This window comes from Pristiophorus japonicus, chromosome 13 (genome assembly GCF_044704955.1).
Source record: "Pristiophorus japonicus isolate sPriJap1 chromosome 13, sPriJap1.hap1, whole genome shotgun sequence".
Lineage (NCBI taxonomy): Eukaryota > Metazoa > Chordata > Chondrichthyes > Pristiophoridae > Pristiophorus > Pristiophorus japonicus.
The window spans coordinates 116,398,492-116,418,596 of NC_091989.1; the positions used below are offsets into that span (position 1 = coordinate 116,398,492).

The 20,105-nt window shown below is 47.1% G+C and overlaps 1 protein-coding gene across 1 annotated transcript in view; it reads left to right on the forward strand.

Moving 5' to 3' along the window:
• tgm2l (transglutaminase 2, like) overlaps positions 1-20,105 on the forward strand; it is a 46,066-nt gene that overhangs the window by 2,912 nt on the left and 23,049 nt on the right. The window contains exons 4-5 of the mRNA XM_070896904.1: positions 18,065-18,183; positions 18,286-18,414. Of these exons, the coding sequence (XP_070753005.1) occupies positions 18,065-18,183; positions 18,286-18,414 (248 nt within the window). The remainder of the gene's footprint in view (positions 1-18,064; positions 18,184-18,285; positions 18,415-20,105) is intronic.

The following is a 20,105-nucleotide window of genomic DNA, read 5'->3' on the forward strand; positions in this document are numbered from 1 at the left end:
GAGGGTGAACAGCCAGAGGTCGTGGTCCATATCAGGACCAATGACATAGGTAGAAAGAGGGATGAGGTCCTGCAGGCAAAGTTTAGGGAGCTAAGAGAGAGATTAAAAAGCAGGACCGCAAAGGTAGTAATCTCCGGTTTACTCCCGGTGCCACGAGCTAGTGAGTACAGAAATATGGGGATAGAGCAGATGAATGTGTGGCTGGATAGATGGTGCAGGAGGGAGGGCTTTAGTTTCCTGAGGCATTGGGACCGCTTCTGGGGGAGGTGGGACCTTTACAAGCCAGATGGGTTGCACCTCAACAGAGCCGGGACCAATATCCTCATGGGGGGGGGGGCGGGGTTGCTAGTGCTGTTGGGGAGGGTTTAAGCTAGCTTGGCAGGGGGATGGGAACCTGAGAATAGATTCAGTAGAGAGGGGAGTAAAGCTGGAATTAGAAAGCAAAAATGTAGAAAATGAGTTTGAAGGACAGGGGAAACCAGCAGGAAAAAAGGGTAAAAAAACAAATTTTAAAAGCTCTTTGTCTAAATGCACATAGCATTCTTAACAAAATAGATGAGTTAACGGCACAAATAGATACAAATGGGTATGATCTGATAGCCATCACAGAGATGTGGTTGCAAGGTGACCAGGACTGGGAACTAAATATTCAGGGGTCTTTGACAATTCAGAAGGACAGACAGAAAGGAAAAGGAAGTGGGGTAGAACTGTTAATAAATCAGTGTGTTAGTGGGAAACAATATTGGCTCAGAGGATCAAGAGGTTGAAAAGGAAAAAGTCGCTGGTGGGCGTAGTCTGTAGGCCCCCTAACAGTAGCTACACTGTTGGACGGAGTATACATCAAGAAATAATGGAGGCTTGTAAAAAAGGAACGGCAATAATCATGAGTGATTTTAACCTTCATATTGATTGGACAAAGCAAATTGGCCAGGGTAGCCTTGAGGAGAAATTCAGAGAATATATCCTGGATAGTTTCCTTGAACAGTACGGATGGAACCAACCATGGAGCAGGCTATCTTAGATTTGGTACTGTGTATTGAAACAGATTCATAAATGATTTTGTAGTAAAAGATCCTCTAGGAATGAGTGACCATAACATGGTTGAATTTCAAATTCAGTTGGAGGGAGAGAAAATTGTTTCTCAACCAATATCCTAAGCTTAAATAAAGGGGACAACAAAGGTGTGAGGGCAGAATTGGCAAAAGTAGACTGGGAAAATAGATTAAAGAATGGGACGGTTGGTGAACAGTAGCAGACATTTAAGGAGATATTTTATAACTTGCAATAAAAAAAATCCCAATGAGAAGGAAAGACTGTAAGAGAAGGGATAACCATCCGTGGCTAACTAAGGAAATAAGGAAGGGAATCAAATTGAAAACAAAGGCATACAATGTGGCCAAGATTAGTGGGAGGCCAAAGGATTGGGAATTTTTTAAAAGCCAGCCGAGAACGACTAAAAATATGATTAAAAGAGGGAAGATAGATTATGAAAGTAAACTAGCACGAAATATAAAAACAGATAGTAAGAGTTTCTACAGGTACATAAAAAAGAAGAGTGGCTAATGTAAATGTTGATCTCCTGGAAGTTGAGACTGTGGAATTAATAATGGAGAACAGGGAAATGGCAGAGACGTTGAACAAATATTTTGTATCGATCTTCACGGTAGAAGACATGAAAAACATCCCAATAGTGGATAATCAAGCGGCTATAGGGAGGGAGGAACTTAATATAATCACTATCACTAATGAAGTAGTACTAAGTAAAATAATGGGGCTATAGGCAGACAAGTCCCCTGGACCTGAAGGCTTACATCCTAGGGTCTTACGAGAAGTAGCAGCAGAGATAGTGGTTGTAATCTACCAAAATTCCCTGGATTCTGGAGCGGTCTGGATTGGAAAACCGCAAATATAACGCCCCTATTTAAAAAAGGAGGCAGACAAAAAGCAGGAAACTATAGACAACTTAGCCTAACATCTATTGGGAAAATGCTGGAGTCCATTATTAAGGAAGCAGTAGCGGGACATTTGGAAAAGCATGATTCAATCAAGCAGAGTCAGCATGGTTTTATGAAAGGGAAATAGTGTTTGACAAATTTGCTGGAGTTCTTTGAGGATGTAACGAGCAGGGTGGATACAGGGGAACCAGTAGATGTGGTGTGTTTAGATTTCCAGAAGACGTTCAATAAGATGTCACATAAAAGGTTACTCCACAAGATAAAAGCTCACAGGGTTGGGGGTACTATATTAGCATGGATAGAGGATTGGCTAACTAACAGAAAACAGAGAGTTGGGATCAGTGAGTCAATTTCCGGTTGGCAAACAGTAACTAGTGGGGTGCCGCAAGGATCATTGCTGGGTCCTCAATTATTTACAATCTATATTAATGACTTGGATGAAGGGACCGAGTGTAATGTAGCCAAGTTTATTGATGATACAAAGACGGGTGGGAAAGCAAATTGTGAGGAGGACACAAAAAATCTGCAAAGGGATATAGACAGGCTAAGTGAGTGGGGAAAAAAATTAGCAGATGGAGTATAATGTGGGAATATGTGAGGTTATCCACTTTGGCAGAAATAATAGAAAAGCAAATTATAATTTAAATGGAGAAAAATTGCCAAGTGCTGCATAACAGAGAGACGTGGGGGTTCTTGTGCATGAAACACAAAAAGTTAGTATGCAGGTACAGCAAGTAATCCGGAAGGCAAATTAAATGTTGGCCTTTATTGCAAGGGAGATAGAGTATAAAAGCAAAGAAGTCTTGCTACAACTGTACAGGGTATTGGTGAGGCCACATCTGGAGTACTGCATACAGTTTTGGTCTCCGTATTTAAGGAAGGATATACTTGCATTGGAGGCTGTTCAGAGAAGGTACACTAGGTTGATTCTGGAGATGAAGGTTCACCAGACTGATTCCCGGGATGGTGGGACTGACCTATCAAGAGAGACTGGATCAACTGGGCTTGTATTCACTGGAGTTCAGAAGAGTGAGAGGGGACCTCATAGAAACGTTTAAAATTCTGACAGGTTTGGACAGGTTGGATGCAGGAAGAATGTTCCCAATGTTGGGGAAGTCCAGAACCAGGGGTCACAGTCCAAGGATAAGGGGTAAGCCATTTAGGACCGAGATGAGGAGAAACTTCTTCACCCAGAGAGTGGTGAACCTGTGGAATTCTCTACCACAGAAAGTAGTTGAGGCCAATTCACTAAATATATTCAAAAGGGAGTTAGATGAAGTCCTTACTACTCGGGGGATCAAGGGGTATGGCGTGAAAGCAGGAAGGGGGTACTGAAGTTTTATGTTCAGCCATGAACTCATTGAATGGCGGTGCAGGCTAGAAGGGCTGAATGGCCTGCTCCTGCACCTATTTTCTATGTTTCTATGTTTCTATGAGGGGGTTGACTTATGAAGATAGATTGAGCAGGTTGGGCCTATACACATTGGAGTTCAGAAGAATGAGAGGTGATCTTATTGAAACTTCTAAGATAATGAGGGGGCTCAACGAGGTGGATGCAGAGAGGATATTTCCACTCATAGGGGAAATTAAAACTAGGGGACATAGTCTCAGAATAAGGGGCCGCCATTTAAAACTGAGATGAGGAGAAATTTCTTCTCTTGAGGCTTGTAAATCTATGAATTCTCTGCCCCAGAGAGCTGTGGAGGCTGGATAATTGAATATATTTAAGGTGGAGATAGACAGATTTTTGAGCGATGAGGGAGTAAAGGGTTATGGGGAACAGGCGGGGAATTGGAGCTGAGTCCATGTGATCAGCCATTATCTTATTGAATGGCGGAGCAGGCTCAAGGGGCCAAATGGCCTACTTCTGCTCCTATTTCTTATGTTCTTATGTTCTAATAAATGGGTAAGACATACAGACAGACACCGATGGACAGGAAAAGATGCACTGGTCCATCCATCCATCCTGGCCCGTTGTCGCTCACCAGGACATCAGGTAGGCCGTGTGTGGCAAACATGGCCCGCAGGCTTGCAGTAGTGACAGCGAACGTGCTAGCCTACATTATCTCACATTCAATTCTGGGAAAAGAACCATGTCTTAACATCTAACCTAGTTCTGGCCTTGCATAACTTGAGATTGTGACCCCTGGTCCTCCCTAATCTATTCAGTTGAAGCAAACTGGCTACACAAACACAATCTATTCCCTAAGTCCACACTTCTCCAAAGTGCAGAGTCCCACTCTTTGAGCCTATCCTGGTAACTAAGGTGCTTGAACGTAGGAGAAAAATGTAGAAAGCTAGTCACATACTGTACAGGAGTGGCCTCTATTGTAGTTTCATGGGGCTCAATTTTGGCCAGGAGTTGCTCTGGTTTTTTTGGAGTAATTTGACTTTCTTGAGTATCTTAAAAATCCCTATTTTGTACATTCAATTTATGCCAGTGTAAGTGAGTTAGTTACGATTTTAAAAGTTTTTTTCCCTCAAAAGTGGGTGTTACCAGCCATTTAGGCAACTTTGGCCAGCTAATAGTTACTCCAGATCTATATAGGCCAGCGTATGTGGCTGTTGTGTATGGAGAAAGAGTCAGAATGAACACTGTGAGCTCAAAGTAAAGTGTGACCGTAGTCTTTTACTGCAGGTCTCCAGTGTGCCTCCCCAACCTGTGAAGCCTCCTTAAATACCTGTGCTCCCAAAGGATTATGGGATCCCATGGGACTCCAGGAGATGAGCCCTCTGGTGGCTGTACACAGTAAATAAAGTTTACATATATAACAACACTCTTTTCTCCCCACCTCCCCCCCCCTCCCCCCTCCCCCGGCCAAAAGTCAATAGTGTAACTATTCACAATGTGAGTCGATCTGGGGCCCTTCTTGCCCTGGTTGATTGTCTCGGTGTGAAAGCTGGTGTTTTTGAATCGTTTGTTGGGCCCTCGCTGGGTTGCTGTGCAGCTGGCCTTGCTGGGCTGCCTGGTGTGTTGGGCCCTGCAGGGCTGCTGTGGATGATGGGTTCTGCTTTGTGATCAACCGTGGTGCCGGTTGCCACTGGTGTGTATGTTGGGGGATCAAAAAAGGTAGGGTCCAAGGTGGGTTGCTCAGGATAGTCCGTGAATCTGAATTTGATTTGGTCCAAGTGTTTCCGGTGAATGAGTCCATTAGAAAGTTTGATCCGAAACACCCTGCTCTCCTCTTTGGCCATGACAGTGCCGGGAAGCCACTTGGGACCTTGAGCATAATTCAATACAAATACAGGATCATTGATTTCAATCTCGCGGGACACATTTGCGCTATCATGGTATGCACTTTGTTGAAGCCGCCTGCTCTCTACCTGTTTGTGTAGATCAGGGTGAACTAACGAGAGACTTGTCTTAAGTGCTCTTTTCATGAGCAGTTCAGCAGGTGGGATCCCAGTGAGTGAGTGGGGCCTTGTGCGGTAGCTAAGCAGGACTCGGGATAGGCGAGTCTGCAGTGAGCCTTCAGTTACCCTCTTTAAGCCTTGCTTGATGGTTTGCACTGCTCTCTCTGCCTGACCATGGGACGCTGGTTTAAACGGGGCAGATGTGACATGTTTGATCCCGTTACGGGTCATGAATTCTTTGAACTCAGCACTGGTAAAACATGGCCCATTGTCGCTCACCAGGACATCAGGTAGGCCGTGTGTGGCAAACATGGCCCGCAGGCTTTTAGTAGTGACAGCGGACGTGCTAGCCTACATTATCTCACATTCAATCCACATGGAGTACGCATCTACAACCACAAGGAACATTTTACCCAAGAACGGGCCTGCATAGTCGACTTGTACCCTAGACCACGGTTTGGAGGGCCAAGACAATAAACTTAGCGGCGCCTCCCTGGGTACATTGCTTAACTGCATGCATGTATTACATCTGTGAACGCAGGACTCTAAGTCCGCATCAATACCGGGGCACCATACGTGGGATCTGGCTATCGCTTTCATCATTACGATGCCTTGTTGGGTACTGTGGAGGTCATTGATGAAGGTGTCTCTGCCCTTCTTGGGGACCACTACTTGATTGCCCCACAGAAGGCAGTCTGTCTGTATGGACATTTCATCTTTTCGCCGCTGGAACGGCTTTATCTCTTCCTACATTTCCACTGGGACCTGGACCAGCTCCTGTGAAGCACACAGCTTTTGACTAGAGATAATAAGGGGTCCTGGCTTGTCCAGATTTTGATCTGTTGGGCAGTGATGGGTGATTGCTCACTCTCAAATGCTTCCATAACCATAGCTAGATCTGCGGGCTGCGCCATTTCCACCCCTGTGGTGGGCAATGGCAGCCTACTGAGAGCATCGGCGCATTTTTCTGTGCCTGGCCTATGGAGGATGGCATAGTTGTATGCGGACAACGTGAGCGCCCATCTCTGGATGCGGGCCGATGCATTGGTATTTATCCCTTTACTCTTGAAAACAGGGATATAAGTGGCTTATGATCAGTTTCCAATTTGAATTTTAGCCCAAACAGGTATTGATGCATTCTCTTTACCCCATAGACACATGCTAACGCTTCTTTTTCAATCATGCTGTAGGCTCTCTCAGCTTTAGACAGATTCCTGGATGCATAAGCAACCGGTTGCAGTTTCCCAAATTCATTAGCTTTTTGCAATACACACCTGACGCCATATGACGACGCATCACATGCTAGTACCAAACGCTTACATGGATCTTCCAAACAAGCAATTTTTTTGAGCATAACAATTTTCTCGCTTTTACAAAGGCATTGTCTTGGCTTTTGCCCCAAACCCGTTCACCCCCTTTTAAGACATGTAGTGGTTCTAGCAGTGTGCTGAGACCCGGTAAGAAGTTACCAAAGTAGTTCAAGAGTCCCAGAAACGACTGCAGCTCTGTCACATTCTGTGGCCTCGGTGCGTTCTCGATTGCCTCTGTCTTCGCGTTGGTGGGCCTGATGCCGTCCGCCGCAATCCTCATTCCCAAGAACTCCACTTCAGGCGCCAGGAAAACGCACTTCAAGCGTTTTAACCTGAGCCCCACACGGTTGAGTTGACTAAGAACCTCCTCCAGGTTCTGCAGATGTTCGACTGTGTTCCGACCTGTGACCACGGTGTGCGGGACCGACTTCAGTAAACCTTCCATGTTTCTCTGGAATATCGCCGCCACTGATCGGATTCCAAACGGGCATCTGTTATAAACAAAAAGACCTTTGTGCGTGTTGATGCAGGGGAGGGCCTTCGATGAGTCCTCCAGTTCCTGCGTCATGTAGGTTGAAGTCAGATCCAGCTTCGTGAACGTCTTTCCTCCCGCCAGCGTTGCAAAGAGGTCATTGGCCTTTGGTAGTGGGTATTGGTCCTGCAGGGAGAAACGATTGATAGTTACTTTGTAATCGCCACAGATTCTGACGGTGCTGTATCCCTTGAGGACTGGGACAATAGGACTGGCCCATTCGCTGAACTAGATCGGTGAAATGATGCCCTCTCGTTGCAGCCGGTCTAGCTCAATCTCTCCCCTTTCTCTCTTCATGTACGGTACTGCACTCGCCTTGTGATGGATGGGTCGCGCCCCCGGAATTAGATAGATGTGCACTTTTGCTCCTTGGAATTTCCCGATGCCTGATTCGAACAGCGAAGGAAATTTGTTTGAGACCTGGCCACACAAAGTGCGTCAGCGGGCGATAGCGCTCGGACGTCGTCCCAGTTCCAGCATATCTTTCCCAGCCACCTCCTGCCGAGCAGCGTGGGACCATCGCCCGGTACCACCCAGAGTGGTAGCTTGTGCACTGCTCCATCATAGGAGACCTTTACGGTCGCACTGCCGATTACAGGAATCAGTTCTTTCATGTAAGTTCTTAGTTTCATGCGAACTGGAGTTAAGACTGGCCTTGAGGCCTTGTTGCACCACAACCTTTTGAAAGTCTTTTTGCCCATGATGGACTGGCTCGCGCCTGTGTCCAGCTCAATTGACACCGGGAGTCCATTTAGTTCAACATTCAGCATTATCGGGGGACAATTCGTGGTGAATGTGTGCACCCCATGGATCTCTGCCTCCTTGATCTGAGGCTCTGGTTTGTCGTGATCCTCCATGGATCTGTCCTCCTCTGCAACATAGTGGTTTGCAGGTTTAGCAGGCTTTGCAGCTTGCTTGCACACTCGTTGGAGGTGCCCCATTGTTCCACAGCACTTGCAAACGTACTCTTGACGGCATGAATAGAAACGATGATCACCCCCGCAGTCGCAACAAGGTGTTAATGGCCTTGCATTCATCATCCTTGATGGTGGACTCTGAGTCATCTGCGGACGTGCAGCTGCAGGTATGTGTGGCCTGCCCTGTACTTTACGATGCGAAAACAACTTCACTTTGTTCACAGTACTTGTAGCAGCACTTGTGTGCTGAGAAATTTGCTTCTTATTACCACTGGTGGCAATGAATGCCTGGGCTATCGCGATGGCCTTGCTCAAGGTTGAGGTCTCTCCAGTCAAAAGTTTGCGAAGTATGGTTTCGTGGCCAATGCCAAGTACGAAAAAGTCTCTGAGCATGTGCTCCATATGTCCTTCAAATTCGCAATGTCCTGCAAGGCGTCTTAGTTCGGTGATATAACTCACCACTGGCCTTCAGACCTTTAGTAGGTGTAGAACCGGTACCTCGCCATCAGAACGCTTTTCTTCGGGTTCAAATGCTCTCGGGCCACTGTGCACAAATCATCATACGATTTCTCCGTGGGTTTCGCTGGAGAGAGCAGATTCTTCATGAGACCATACGTTGGTGCCCCACAGACGGTGAGGAGGATCGCTCTATGTTTGGCAGTGCTCTCTTCCCCATCTAGCTCGTTATTCACGAAGTTTTGGTTGAGTCGCTCCACAAAAGTTTCCCAATCATCTCCCTCCGAAAATCTCTCCAGGATGCCCACTGTTCTCTGCATCTTTGGGTTCGCTATCTGTATCTCGTCGCCAGTTGTTGTGTATAGAGAAAGAGTCAGACTGAACACTGTGAGTTCAAAGTAAAGTGTGACCGTAGTCTTTTATTGTAGGTCTCCAGAGTGCCTCTCCAACCTGTGAAGCCTCCTTAAATACCTGTGCTCCCAAGGGATTATGGGATCCCTTGGGACTCCAGGGGATGAGCCCTCTGGTGGCTGTGCAGAGTAAATACAAGTCCACAAATATACCAACCATTTAGTTTCATGGGCTCAATTTTGGCCAGGAGTTGCTCCGGTTTTTTTCGAGTAACTTGATTTTTCTTGAGTATCTTAAAAATTCCTATTTTGCACATTCAATTTGCACCATGTAAGTGAGTTAGTTACGATTTTTTTAGTTTATTTTTTTTCTCAAAAGGGGGCGTTACCAGCCATCTATGCCAGTTTTGGCCATTGAGGCAACTTTGGCCAGCTAATAGTTACTCCAAATCTACTTAGGCCAGCGTATGTGGCCACTTCAGAAAACCCTTGCGGAGAGTTAAGAAATCAGTTCAGGTAGGTACATCGGAGGCCATTCGACCTGCAATAGGGGTGGGAAGGGAAGTGGAGAGGACCTGCACCTAAAGCACCAAGACTTACAAAGCACTAAACAAAGCACAAAAAGTAATAAACTTTCAATAACACATAAAAAATAGAAGTCCTACCTTCAACTTAAAACTCAGCCCAGGAAGGAACGGGCCGACCGGTGCGGGAGGCCACTCGGCCTGGGCTAGGGGTGGGACAACAATGCACCGGGAGGCCACTCGGCCTGGGCTAGGGGTGGGAGCGATTGAACTGCTGACATTGGAGCACACAGAGCGGCTGCAGCAAGCAAAATCACCAGACAGGCTGCAGCAAGCAAACTGAGAAGCTGGGGCGGGGCGGAGAGAGAGGGAGAGAGGTCACAAGACTCAAGGGGCGGTGGGGGGGGGGGAGGGGGAGGGGGAGGGGAGAGAGGTCCCAAGACTCAAGGGGAGATGGGGAGGAGAGAGAGGTCACAAGACTCGGGGTGGGGGGGCGGGGCGGGGCTGCGAGGAAGAGGGAGAGAGAGGTCACAAGACTCAAGGGGGGGGAGGGGGAGAGATGAGGACAAAAGACCTTTGGGTGTGGTCCATTATCATACCTTGGCGGGAGGGAGAGAAAGAGAGAACTGCGAACCGGTGCTGCCTGCTTTCCTGCCGTTTTGACCTTCTTTGAAAGTTTAACTTTAACTATGGAGGCAGTACTATCAATGCCATACCTTTTCCGAGCATTCTGCATCATTGTGCTATGTAGGAGACATAAAAACATAAACATAGAAAATAGGTGCAGGAGCAGGCCATTCGGCCCTTCGAGCCTGCACCACCATTCAATAAGATCATGGCTGATCATTCACCTCAGTACCCCTTTCCTGCTTTCTCTCCATGCCCCTTGATCCCTTTAGCCGTAAGGGCCATATCTAACTCCCTCTTGAATATATCCAATGAACTTGCATCAACAACTCTGCGGTAGAGAATTCCACAGGTTAACAACTCTCTGAGTGAAGTAGTTTTTCCTCATCTCAGTCCTAAATGGCTTACCCCTTATCCTTAGACTATGTTCCCTGGTTCTGGACTTCCCCAACATCGGGAACATTCTTCCTGCATCTAACCTGTCCAGTCCCGTCAGAATTTTATGTGTTTCTATGAGATCACCTCTCATCCTTCTAAACTCCAGTGAATACAGGCCCAGTCGATCCAGTCTCTCCTCATAGGTCAGTCCTGCCATCCCGGGAAACAGTCTGGTGAACCTTCGCTGCACTCCCTCAATAGCAAGAACGTCCTTCCTCAGGTTAGGAGACCAAAACTGAACACAATATTCCAGGTGAGGCCTCACTAAGGCCCTGTACAACTGCAGTAAGACCTCCCTGCTCCGATACTCAAATCCTCTAGCTATGAAGGCCAACATACCATTTGCCTTCTTCACCGCCTGCTGTACCTGCATGCCAACCTTCAATGACTGATGTACCATGACACCCAGGTCTCATTGCACCTCCCCTTTTCCTAATCTGCCACCATTCAGATAATATTCTGCCTTCGTGTTTTTGCCACCAAAGTGGATAACCTCACATTTATCCTCATTATACTGCATCTGCCATGCGTTTGCCCACTCACCTAACCTGCCCAAGTCACCCTACAGCCTCTTAGCATCCTCCTCACAGCTCACACCGCCACCCAGCTTAGTGTCATCTGCAAACTTGGAGATATTCCTTCATCTAAATCGTTAATGTATATTGTAAAGAGCTGGGGTCCCAGCACTGAGCCCTGCGGCACCCCACTAGTCACTGCCTGCCATTCTGGGAAAAGGACCCGTTATCCCGACTCTCTGCTTCCTGTCTGCCAACCAGTTCTCTATCCACGTCAGTACATTACCCCCAATGACAATTGATTAGAGCTCATCACATCAGGAACATCAGAGCCCATAGGCTGCTGGGCAGGAGGCCTTACCCACCTCGGCAATTTCGAGTCAGGCGTTTGTACCTGGACCTGAGTGATGCAGATTGTGTCAGAAGGCTGCGTTTCCGCAGAGAAATTGTTTGTGAGATCTGTGAGTTGTTGAGACCAGACTCACAGCCGAGAAGCGGCAGATGGACTGCTTTGTCAGTTGAAATGAAGGTTACAGCTGCACTTTCCTTCTATGCCTCGGGATCGTTTCAAGCTATAACTGGAGATGTGTGCGCCATCTCTCAACATGCAATACATATCTGCATTCGTCAGGTCACAGCTGCACTGTATGGGTGGAGGAATAACTTCATCAAGTTTCCAATGACCGCCCAAGCAATCCAAGACAGGGCTGTGGGGTTCTCAATGATTGCTGGCTTCCCAAAGGTACAGAGCTGCATTGATTTTACCCACATCGCCTTGCAAGTACCTTTGGAGGATGCTGAGCTGTTCAGGAATAGAAAAGGCTTCCACTCCATGAATGTGCAGCTCGTGTGTGACAACATGCAATGCGTCATGTCAGTCGATGCAAGATACCCTGGCAGCACCCATGATGCGTTTATCCTACGCGACAGCGTTATATCTGACATGTTTGAACAGCAGCCAGAAGGGCAGAGCTGACTACTGGGAGACAGGGTACGGCCTCGCCACCTGGCTCATGATGCCCCTACACGTAACCCGGACGGGAGCTGACCGTGAATACAACATGTCGCACATCACGACACACAGCATCATAGAGAGGACCATTGGCATCTTAAAGCAGCATTTCTGATGCCTGGACCATTCCGGAGGCTACTTGCAATACTCTCCTGAGATTGTCGGTCAGTTCATTGTTGTGTGCTGCATGCTGTATAACTTAGCTTTCATGAGGCATCAGCAGCTGGTAGTGGAAGAAGAAGACCCACCTGCGGTGAAAGTGGCTGATAATGATGTGGAAGATGCAAGTGTCGAGCAGGAGGAGGTGGTGGAGAAGGATGATGACGAGGATGAGGAAACCATGCAAGTGCCTGAGGCCGGAGCACGATGGCGGAGGAGGACGGCCACCGTGCTCCTTTAACGATTGCTCGAGCCTTGCGCCAGCAGCTCATCCGTGAACGCTTTACTGATGCCTGAGGGCTCAGCGACAACTATTCCACGTGGACATGTTTATTTTTTGGAGCTGTTCCGTAATGTTGTGTTGTGTTAATGGAACATGATTCAGTTTTAATGTAAAATATATTTTATTCAAAAGTTTACAATGTACTTAACTTTCGTGTAATAAAATAATTCTTGTATCGAACTTAAACTTTAAGATGATTTTAAGGGCCCAAGTTTCGGCCTCAGTTGCTCCTGATTTTTTGGAGCAACTGGTGTAGAATGGAGTATCTTAGAAATTCAAATTCTCGGCATTTAGTTTGCTCCAGTTCTAGTCAGTTTGAACAGTTTCACTTTGGAACAGAATTTGTTTTTCAAAAGGGGGCGTGTCCGGCCACTTATGCCTGTTTTCAAAGTTTAGGCAATGAAAACTTACTCCAAACTAACTTAGAATGGAGTAAGTGAAGATTATTGTCCGCTCGAAAAAACCTTGTCTACACTTTAGAAAATCAGGCGTAGGTTACAAATCAGGCGTAGGGAATGGGGGGGGGGGGGTGTTTAAAGGGAAGTTTACAAACATTAAACACTTCAGTTTTACAAATAAAGAGCCATCATCAATAATAAATGATAAAAACATCAATAACTCAACCAATAAATCAATCAAAAAAAATTAATAAGAAATATTTTTTTTTAAATCAATAAATAAAACATTTTCTACTTACCGACTGCAGCACCGGGAGCCCTCCAACAGCGTGCTGGGATGTCCCCCTCCCCAGTGTGTCTCTGTCAGTGTCTCTATCTCTCTGTCTGTCTGTCTGTGTGTGTCTCTCACTCTCTGTCTGTCAGTGTCTGTGTTTCTGACAGTGAGAGGAGGGGGTAGAGGGAGGGGGAGGGGGAGGAGGGGGGTAGAGGGAGAGAGGGGGGGCAGGGGGAGGGAGGCAGAGGGGGAGGGAGGGGAGAGGGAAGGGGGAGAGAAGGGGGGGAGAGAAGAAGGGGAAGGGGGGAGGAGAGGGGGAAAGGGGGGGAGAAGGGAGGGAGGAGAAGGGGAAAGGGGGGGAGAAGGGGGGGGAAAGAAGGGGGGAAGGGGGGGGAAAGGAGAAGGCAGGGGGGGGGGTAAGGAGAAGGGGGGGGAGAGGCTGAACGGGCCCGGCCGGGCCCAAGACTTCGGGCAGGGCCCGTCCCCAGTACCAGATTTACAGGTAGGTGGCGTTGGGTCGGGTCGAGCATGGGTCGGGGTCGGGAGCGCGGGTCGGGTCGGGGGGGGCGGAGGGAGGTTGGTTCGGTTCAGGTTCGGGGGAGGGAAGGAGGGAGGGAGAGGGAGGTCAGGTCGGGTGGGGGGAGTCGGGTCTGTGTCGGTGTCGGATCCAGTCCGGGGGCGGGGGGGGGAAGCGGGAGTCGAGTCGGGTCGGGAGGAAGCAGGAGCTGGGCATGGGAGGCAGCCTTATGCACGCAGCCCCAGTGAGGCCAATTGGCCAGGGCTAGGGGCTGCGTGCTCCGGGCCCCTCCCACACAGTTTTGGGCGCCTGGAGCTACTGTACATGCGCGCCCACTGTAGCACGCATGTGCAGAGGTCCCGGTACTGTTTTCAGCGCAGGGACCTGGCTCCGCCCCCTACAGCTCGTGCTGCGCCGCGCCCGACTCAAGAGGACCAGCAGGGAGCCGGAGAATCTGTAAATTTTTTTTAGCCGCACTTTCTGGCACGAAAAACGGGCATCCCGGTCCGGCGCGGCCCGAAACTTGGGCCCATAAAGTTGTAAATTTACATAACTTACAAAAAACTTTCAATTTGAAAACAGTTACAACAGTAACATCAACAACAACAACAACAACAGCAGCAAAGAAAGGCTGCACCCATCTCTGATCCACCTTAGTCTAACACTGCCTGTCGCATTAGGTCTTGGACTCTCCATCACCCCTGCCCGCAGGCGGTGGCGTAGTGTATTTGGGCTTGGTACCAAGCTTAGTCCTTCTAACATCTCGGTGAATGTGCACTTCTTCATGGGTGGTTGGTGGGGGCCCCAGCTTAGGTCTCTTCAGGGGCTGGTGTGGGGATTGAAGTGGGAGTGGCAGTTGATTCTGTCAATGGTGCATGGCCTACGTGTGTTCCCTTATTGCAGCAGCTAACTCACACATGCACTCCCTCATGGCCTGTGTCATTGCCAGTGTCGTCCTTTCCACTATCTCTGACATTTCTTTCCTCATGGACACTATTCCCTCACTGATGTTCCCGGACATCGTTCCCATTTCCCGTGCCATTACTGTTACTTATCCCGACAGTCCCGCTACCTTATCACTCACCCCACTGATGATGTCCAGGAGTGATCGAGTAAGGTCAATGCTCTCCCCACTCAGTGCCATGATCTGAACCACATCTGTTGCATCCTGCACCTCAGGAGAGCGTGGTCGATTTCTCCTTCCCCTTACCCTGGGTCTGCCTCGCGTCACCTCAGTGGGAGGCACAGGCTAGGACGGTGGGGCCCTGGATCCCACTACCATTGGGACCCGCAACCTCGGACGGTGGAGCCCTGGGTGTTCCATGCTGCATCCCACCACCACTGGGACCCTCAACCTTGGATGCTGGGAAACCATGGAATGTCGCACCAGAACTCAAACCACTAATCATGGATTGACTAAAACCAAGCAATGTCGCACCTGAAATCAAACCACTAGTCATGGAAGGGGCTCCCAATGCCAACTCCATTAACACGACCTTCTCCATATTCAGTACAACAGTGCCCCCTTCATCCATCTCCAACCCCTCCCCCTCCACCCCCTCTCCTCCCCCGCCCCCACGTTGGTCTGCAGGGTTGGCTTGGAAAATGTTCTCGTGCTCAGGTTCATCCGCGTCTGAATCTTCTTCTGGATCTTCACGATTGGCATCATGTTCTGCAAAATATAACAGTGCAGTCAAATGGTTAGCAGCATAGGAGAGAGCAGCATGGGTGGCATGAGTAGGCTCACACATAGCAGGCCAGGCAGCAGGTTGATTTGAAGGGCCACGATGAATTTTCAGGACTAACTCTCTCCCTCGAGTGTGGGCCCAGCTTGTGCAGTACTGATTGCTTTTCTCCAGGAACGACCCATCAAAGCAGCAACCATCTCTTCCGAGGGTGTCAGTGGGTATAGATTTGGTAGGCCTCCTCCTGTTCGATTTCTTTCCCTTTTTGATGTGGGACAATTTCGTCTGCAAAGATGAAAATGCAACTTTTTAGAAAGGGTGCCTTTCTGCTGGGTGGGACATATACAGCTGGTCACATTTACAATTAAAATTGCATTGAATAAATTAAAATATTTGTTACACTAACTACTTGACCAAGGTCCTGCCATTTCTTTTTACATTGGCTTCCAGATCTCTTGGTGTTCACCAATGCACAGAAATCTACTGCAACTTGGTTCCAGCGTTTCTTCATTTCTTTGGGTGGCACTTTTGTGTTTTGTGCGGCACTTTTGTGTTTTGTGCGACCTCTGCTGGTATCCAGCTCCTGCCATCTGTTCTCAGTGACATTAACTAGTATCTCCACTTTGTCATGCACGAAATTCCTTGTTCTTGGTGTACATTGCTGCATTGCTACATTGCTGCAGCTGCTCTGAAACACTTGCAGCATTTTTCCAATGGTCTTAGACACACAGTGACTTTTCCAAACACACAGTCCTTATTTCGCATGCAGCAATGATTTTCAGAAATACAACACTCCTTCTGGCACTTTTGCAGGCATGCAGCACTGATATTAACAGAGCACTGCTTCTTGAATTCGGCAGTTAATTTCGTTCCACTGCACTCCTTCAGGCACCAAAACACAAGCAGCTACGATTGCTTTTAAAAATGTCCGATTGCCAACTTTCAGCGCTACTGCGCGTGTGCGGACATCGCGACCCGACTCCAAAGCGCATGTGCAGACGTCCTGGCACTGTTTTCAGCGCAGGACGCTGGCTCCACCCCCGACTTGACTGGCCACGCCTCGCGACTACAAGGAGGAGGCCGGATAGCGGCCAAAGTGGGGAGGAATTTTTTTGGCGCACTTCTGAACAGAGAAAAGCAGCGCATCTCCGGAGAAATGCGCCGAAAAAAGGCATTGGCCAAAATTGAGCCCATGATAACTGCATAAGAAAAAGTTGGAACATTTTTCTTTACTGAGAGAAGAGATTCGCAATTCAGTTACTTAGCATCTGTGTGCATATCTTCAGAGAATGTAAGTGCAGTGTTCACTGTGTGCTGTCAAATGGCTCTGAGAAACATGTCTAGGTCATTAGACCGAGCTTTACCGTCTGCGGGAATATACTAGATTCTAAAAGTCCCCACAATCAAATCTGCACAGCACACTCTTTCACATATTGCAGCTCTCCGTAAAAATAAGTCGTTCTAAACATTTCATTTATGAAAAAGAATTTAAATGAGCTGGTCATGCCAAGAACTATCTCTATATATAGAAAATTTATGCAACTGGGAACAGTGGAATACTCAGAATATCTTTGAGTGCCAAGTACCTTGAAATCCTCAAGCAACTTAAGGGCCTTATTTTTTAAATGTCGTGATTTTTTATGCTCATTTTAATGCCAGACACACCATGCATCTTGGCATTAAAGCCCAGTTTAATGGTACTAATGCCACATTTCATTTTCTGATCATGTTTTTAACTCGGTGGTAAATGGTTGCCACCAGTGGACTAAAGATGGCAACTTAGCAAATCATTCGGGCACAGATCCTATTAATTTAAACAACTCTGCCGTTTTGGGATATAGCAAAGCCTTTACATCACCTGTGCTATAATATTTACTTCCTGAATGGGGGAAGGAGTCTGATAACTTTGTTTCATATTCAATAGATATGTTGTATATAAATATGCAAATACTGAATGCAGTTGTAGGATGCAGTGATAAACTACTAACCTGAGGAGAAATAATTTATTACAAACAGTAGCAATTATTGAGCTTAGAAAACCTGGCACCTTTCAACTTTTTGCGCAAACTAGCACATTCTTTGACTGCAACAATAGCAAGTTGCACTTGCATATCCCCTGTAATGTAACAAAACGCCCCAAGATATTTGACAAAATGGAGAATGAACCTGGAGTAAGAGAATAATTAGCATAAGTGGCTAAAAGCACGGTAGAAGAGGCAAGTTTTATGGAGGCTTTTGAAGGTAGGGAGACATCTAGCAAGGGAGGGGGGTTTAGGGATGGAGTTTGAGTGTGTGGAGTGATGGGGAAAGAGGGAGGGAATGTAGAGCAGATCAGAGTTGTAGACCAGAATGAGCCAGGAAGAGTTTGCAGGAGTAGGGTGAAGTGAGAGCAAGGAGGCAGTTCAAAACATAGGTAAGGATTTTGAAATAAATGCACTGGGTGACGGGCACACTTTTCAGCCAGAACCACGAGGTCGCAATCGGGAACAGGAACCCTGCTTATTATGTTTCCTCCATCCAGCCCAGGATTGCTCCATTCAATTGTAGCACCTCCTATGGTAACCAGGAGATGAGCTAATTCCATAGAGACCAGAGATTGAGCCAGGTTGAATGGTGCATTAACCCAGTGAGTCAGTGGGAAGCTGGTCCGTGAGTATACCTCTAATATGCATTTGTGGACAATAAAGTGCAAATGAAACAAAGCACTTAAAAGGAAGAATGTAACATTGTTTGGAATTTAAGTTGTCTATCCCCTCAGAGGATGCTGTGTACCTGCCTGATGAGGACCTGCGGGAGGAGTATATTCTGAATGAGAACGGACTGCTCTACCATGGCTCACATGCCAACATCTATCCGCTACAATGGAATTTTGGACAAGTAATATGACCTTTTAAGTTTTTCACAATCTACTCACCATTTTTTCTAGTTTTAGCACAGTTGCTCTGAGACTTAGTACCATTTTGTGTCCTGTTTTTACAGTTTGAAAAAGATGTCATCGATATTTGCTTTCAAATTTTGGACAACAGTCTATCTGCTCTGAAAAATCCATTGGTTGATGCTCTGAGGAGAAACGATCCTATATATATCAGCAGAATAGTGACTGCTATGGTGAGCTTGGAGATGCCTGATATTGATTATGTAACTTTCTGTTTTGTCTTAAGGGGGACATGGGCCCTGAAATTCCGGCCTCCCTGGATCCGTACAGAGTTCCTATTGACCCGGGAAGACATCGGAAATGCCAGTTTCCAGAGCGCAGTGCGCATGCGCTGGAAACCAGCATTTCCAATCTGTCAAGTTTCTGGCTTGACAGATCCTAGCCAGATCGGGTGCGAGGGCACTTGTAAGTGTAAATTTCCGATACTTACGCTTATAAATGTCCTCAAAAATCTTGCGCCTGAAAAAGCAGGCGCATAGCCTACTTTTACAAGTGCAAGCGTTTTAAAAAAACACAAAAACATCTAAAAATAAAGTTATTAAAACATATATTATCATTAAAAACCCTCCCCACAATGGTAAGTTAATTTTAAAAAACTTTTTAATAAATCAGGAAATTATTTTTTTGTTAAGACATTAATAACTTTAATTTAAATGAATGTAGTGTAATTATTTTCTATTTTTTACTACTGTTTTGGGTGTTTGGGGCTGTGTTTTGGATGTTTTGGGTCCGTCTATCACAATCATAGTAATAGGAGTTTAGGACCCTGCGGATCTCCTATTACTACGATACCTTATGTGATTGGCCGCCCAGAGCTATGTGACACCAGCTCCAACACTGTGCACATCCCCATGTGCACGTGCTGCGACGGGCAGGCCACAGGCTCGGAAGTGCGGACATGGGCAGCAGCTGAAGGTAAGTGCGGATTTTTTCTCTAAAATGCCCGCGGGAAGGCCAAACCGGAATTTCAGGGCCATTGTTACCTGGTAAAATGGCTTGCAAGTCATTTTAAGTGAAGTCTGTTGTTCTGGCCTCTGTGTTGAGAATACAACATTATCTCATTCAATCCAACACAACAGATATAGTCTCGAGTTATGCTGACTGCAAAAACAATTGTATCTGTAAAATATAAATTAAATTTGGGTAGGGTGCTGGATACTTGTGGTGAACAGTTCCCCTGCCCCCCCCCCCCCCCACAACATTTGGTTCCTTTTCCTCTTTCCACCCTCTCCACCCCCGCCCCCCCCCCCAACCATGGTACAATCCATTCCCCAGCAGTTGACCTAATCAAAGCCAAGCTGCAATTGTCTGCACAAGGTGACCAGCCTGTTAAATCTATTTATTTATCCCCATTATCCCTGTTATGTATATAAATATGTAATACTTGCCACCCCAGAGGGTGCAACTGTTGGAGCCCTAATGGTCACCTGCACACACATGCAGAGCCAGTATAAAAGGTTGGCTGCCATGTTGTTTAGGCACTCTGGAGTTGTAATAAAGAAGACTAAGATCACACTAAGTTTAGCTCACAGTACTCAGCCTCGTGGAATTCTTCTATACACAACAACTGACGACGAGTAACAGAATACGAACCTTCACGCAACCATGGCTGCTGAAGGAATATTAGAGAGATTCGTAGAGGGTGATGATGATCCATTGAGCAGTTCGACCAACTTCGTGGTCAATGAGCTGGAAGGAGACACTAACGCGGAATGATGGAGCTGTGCACGACCTATCATTGTGGATTGTTCCAGGCAATGACCCAATGCTGTTCGGCAGAAGCTGGCTCGAAAAAATTAGATGGAATTGGAACGACATCAAAGCACTATCTTCAGTGGATGACACCTCGTGTGCTCAAGTGCTG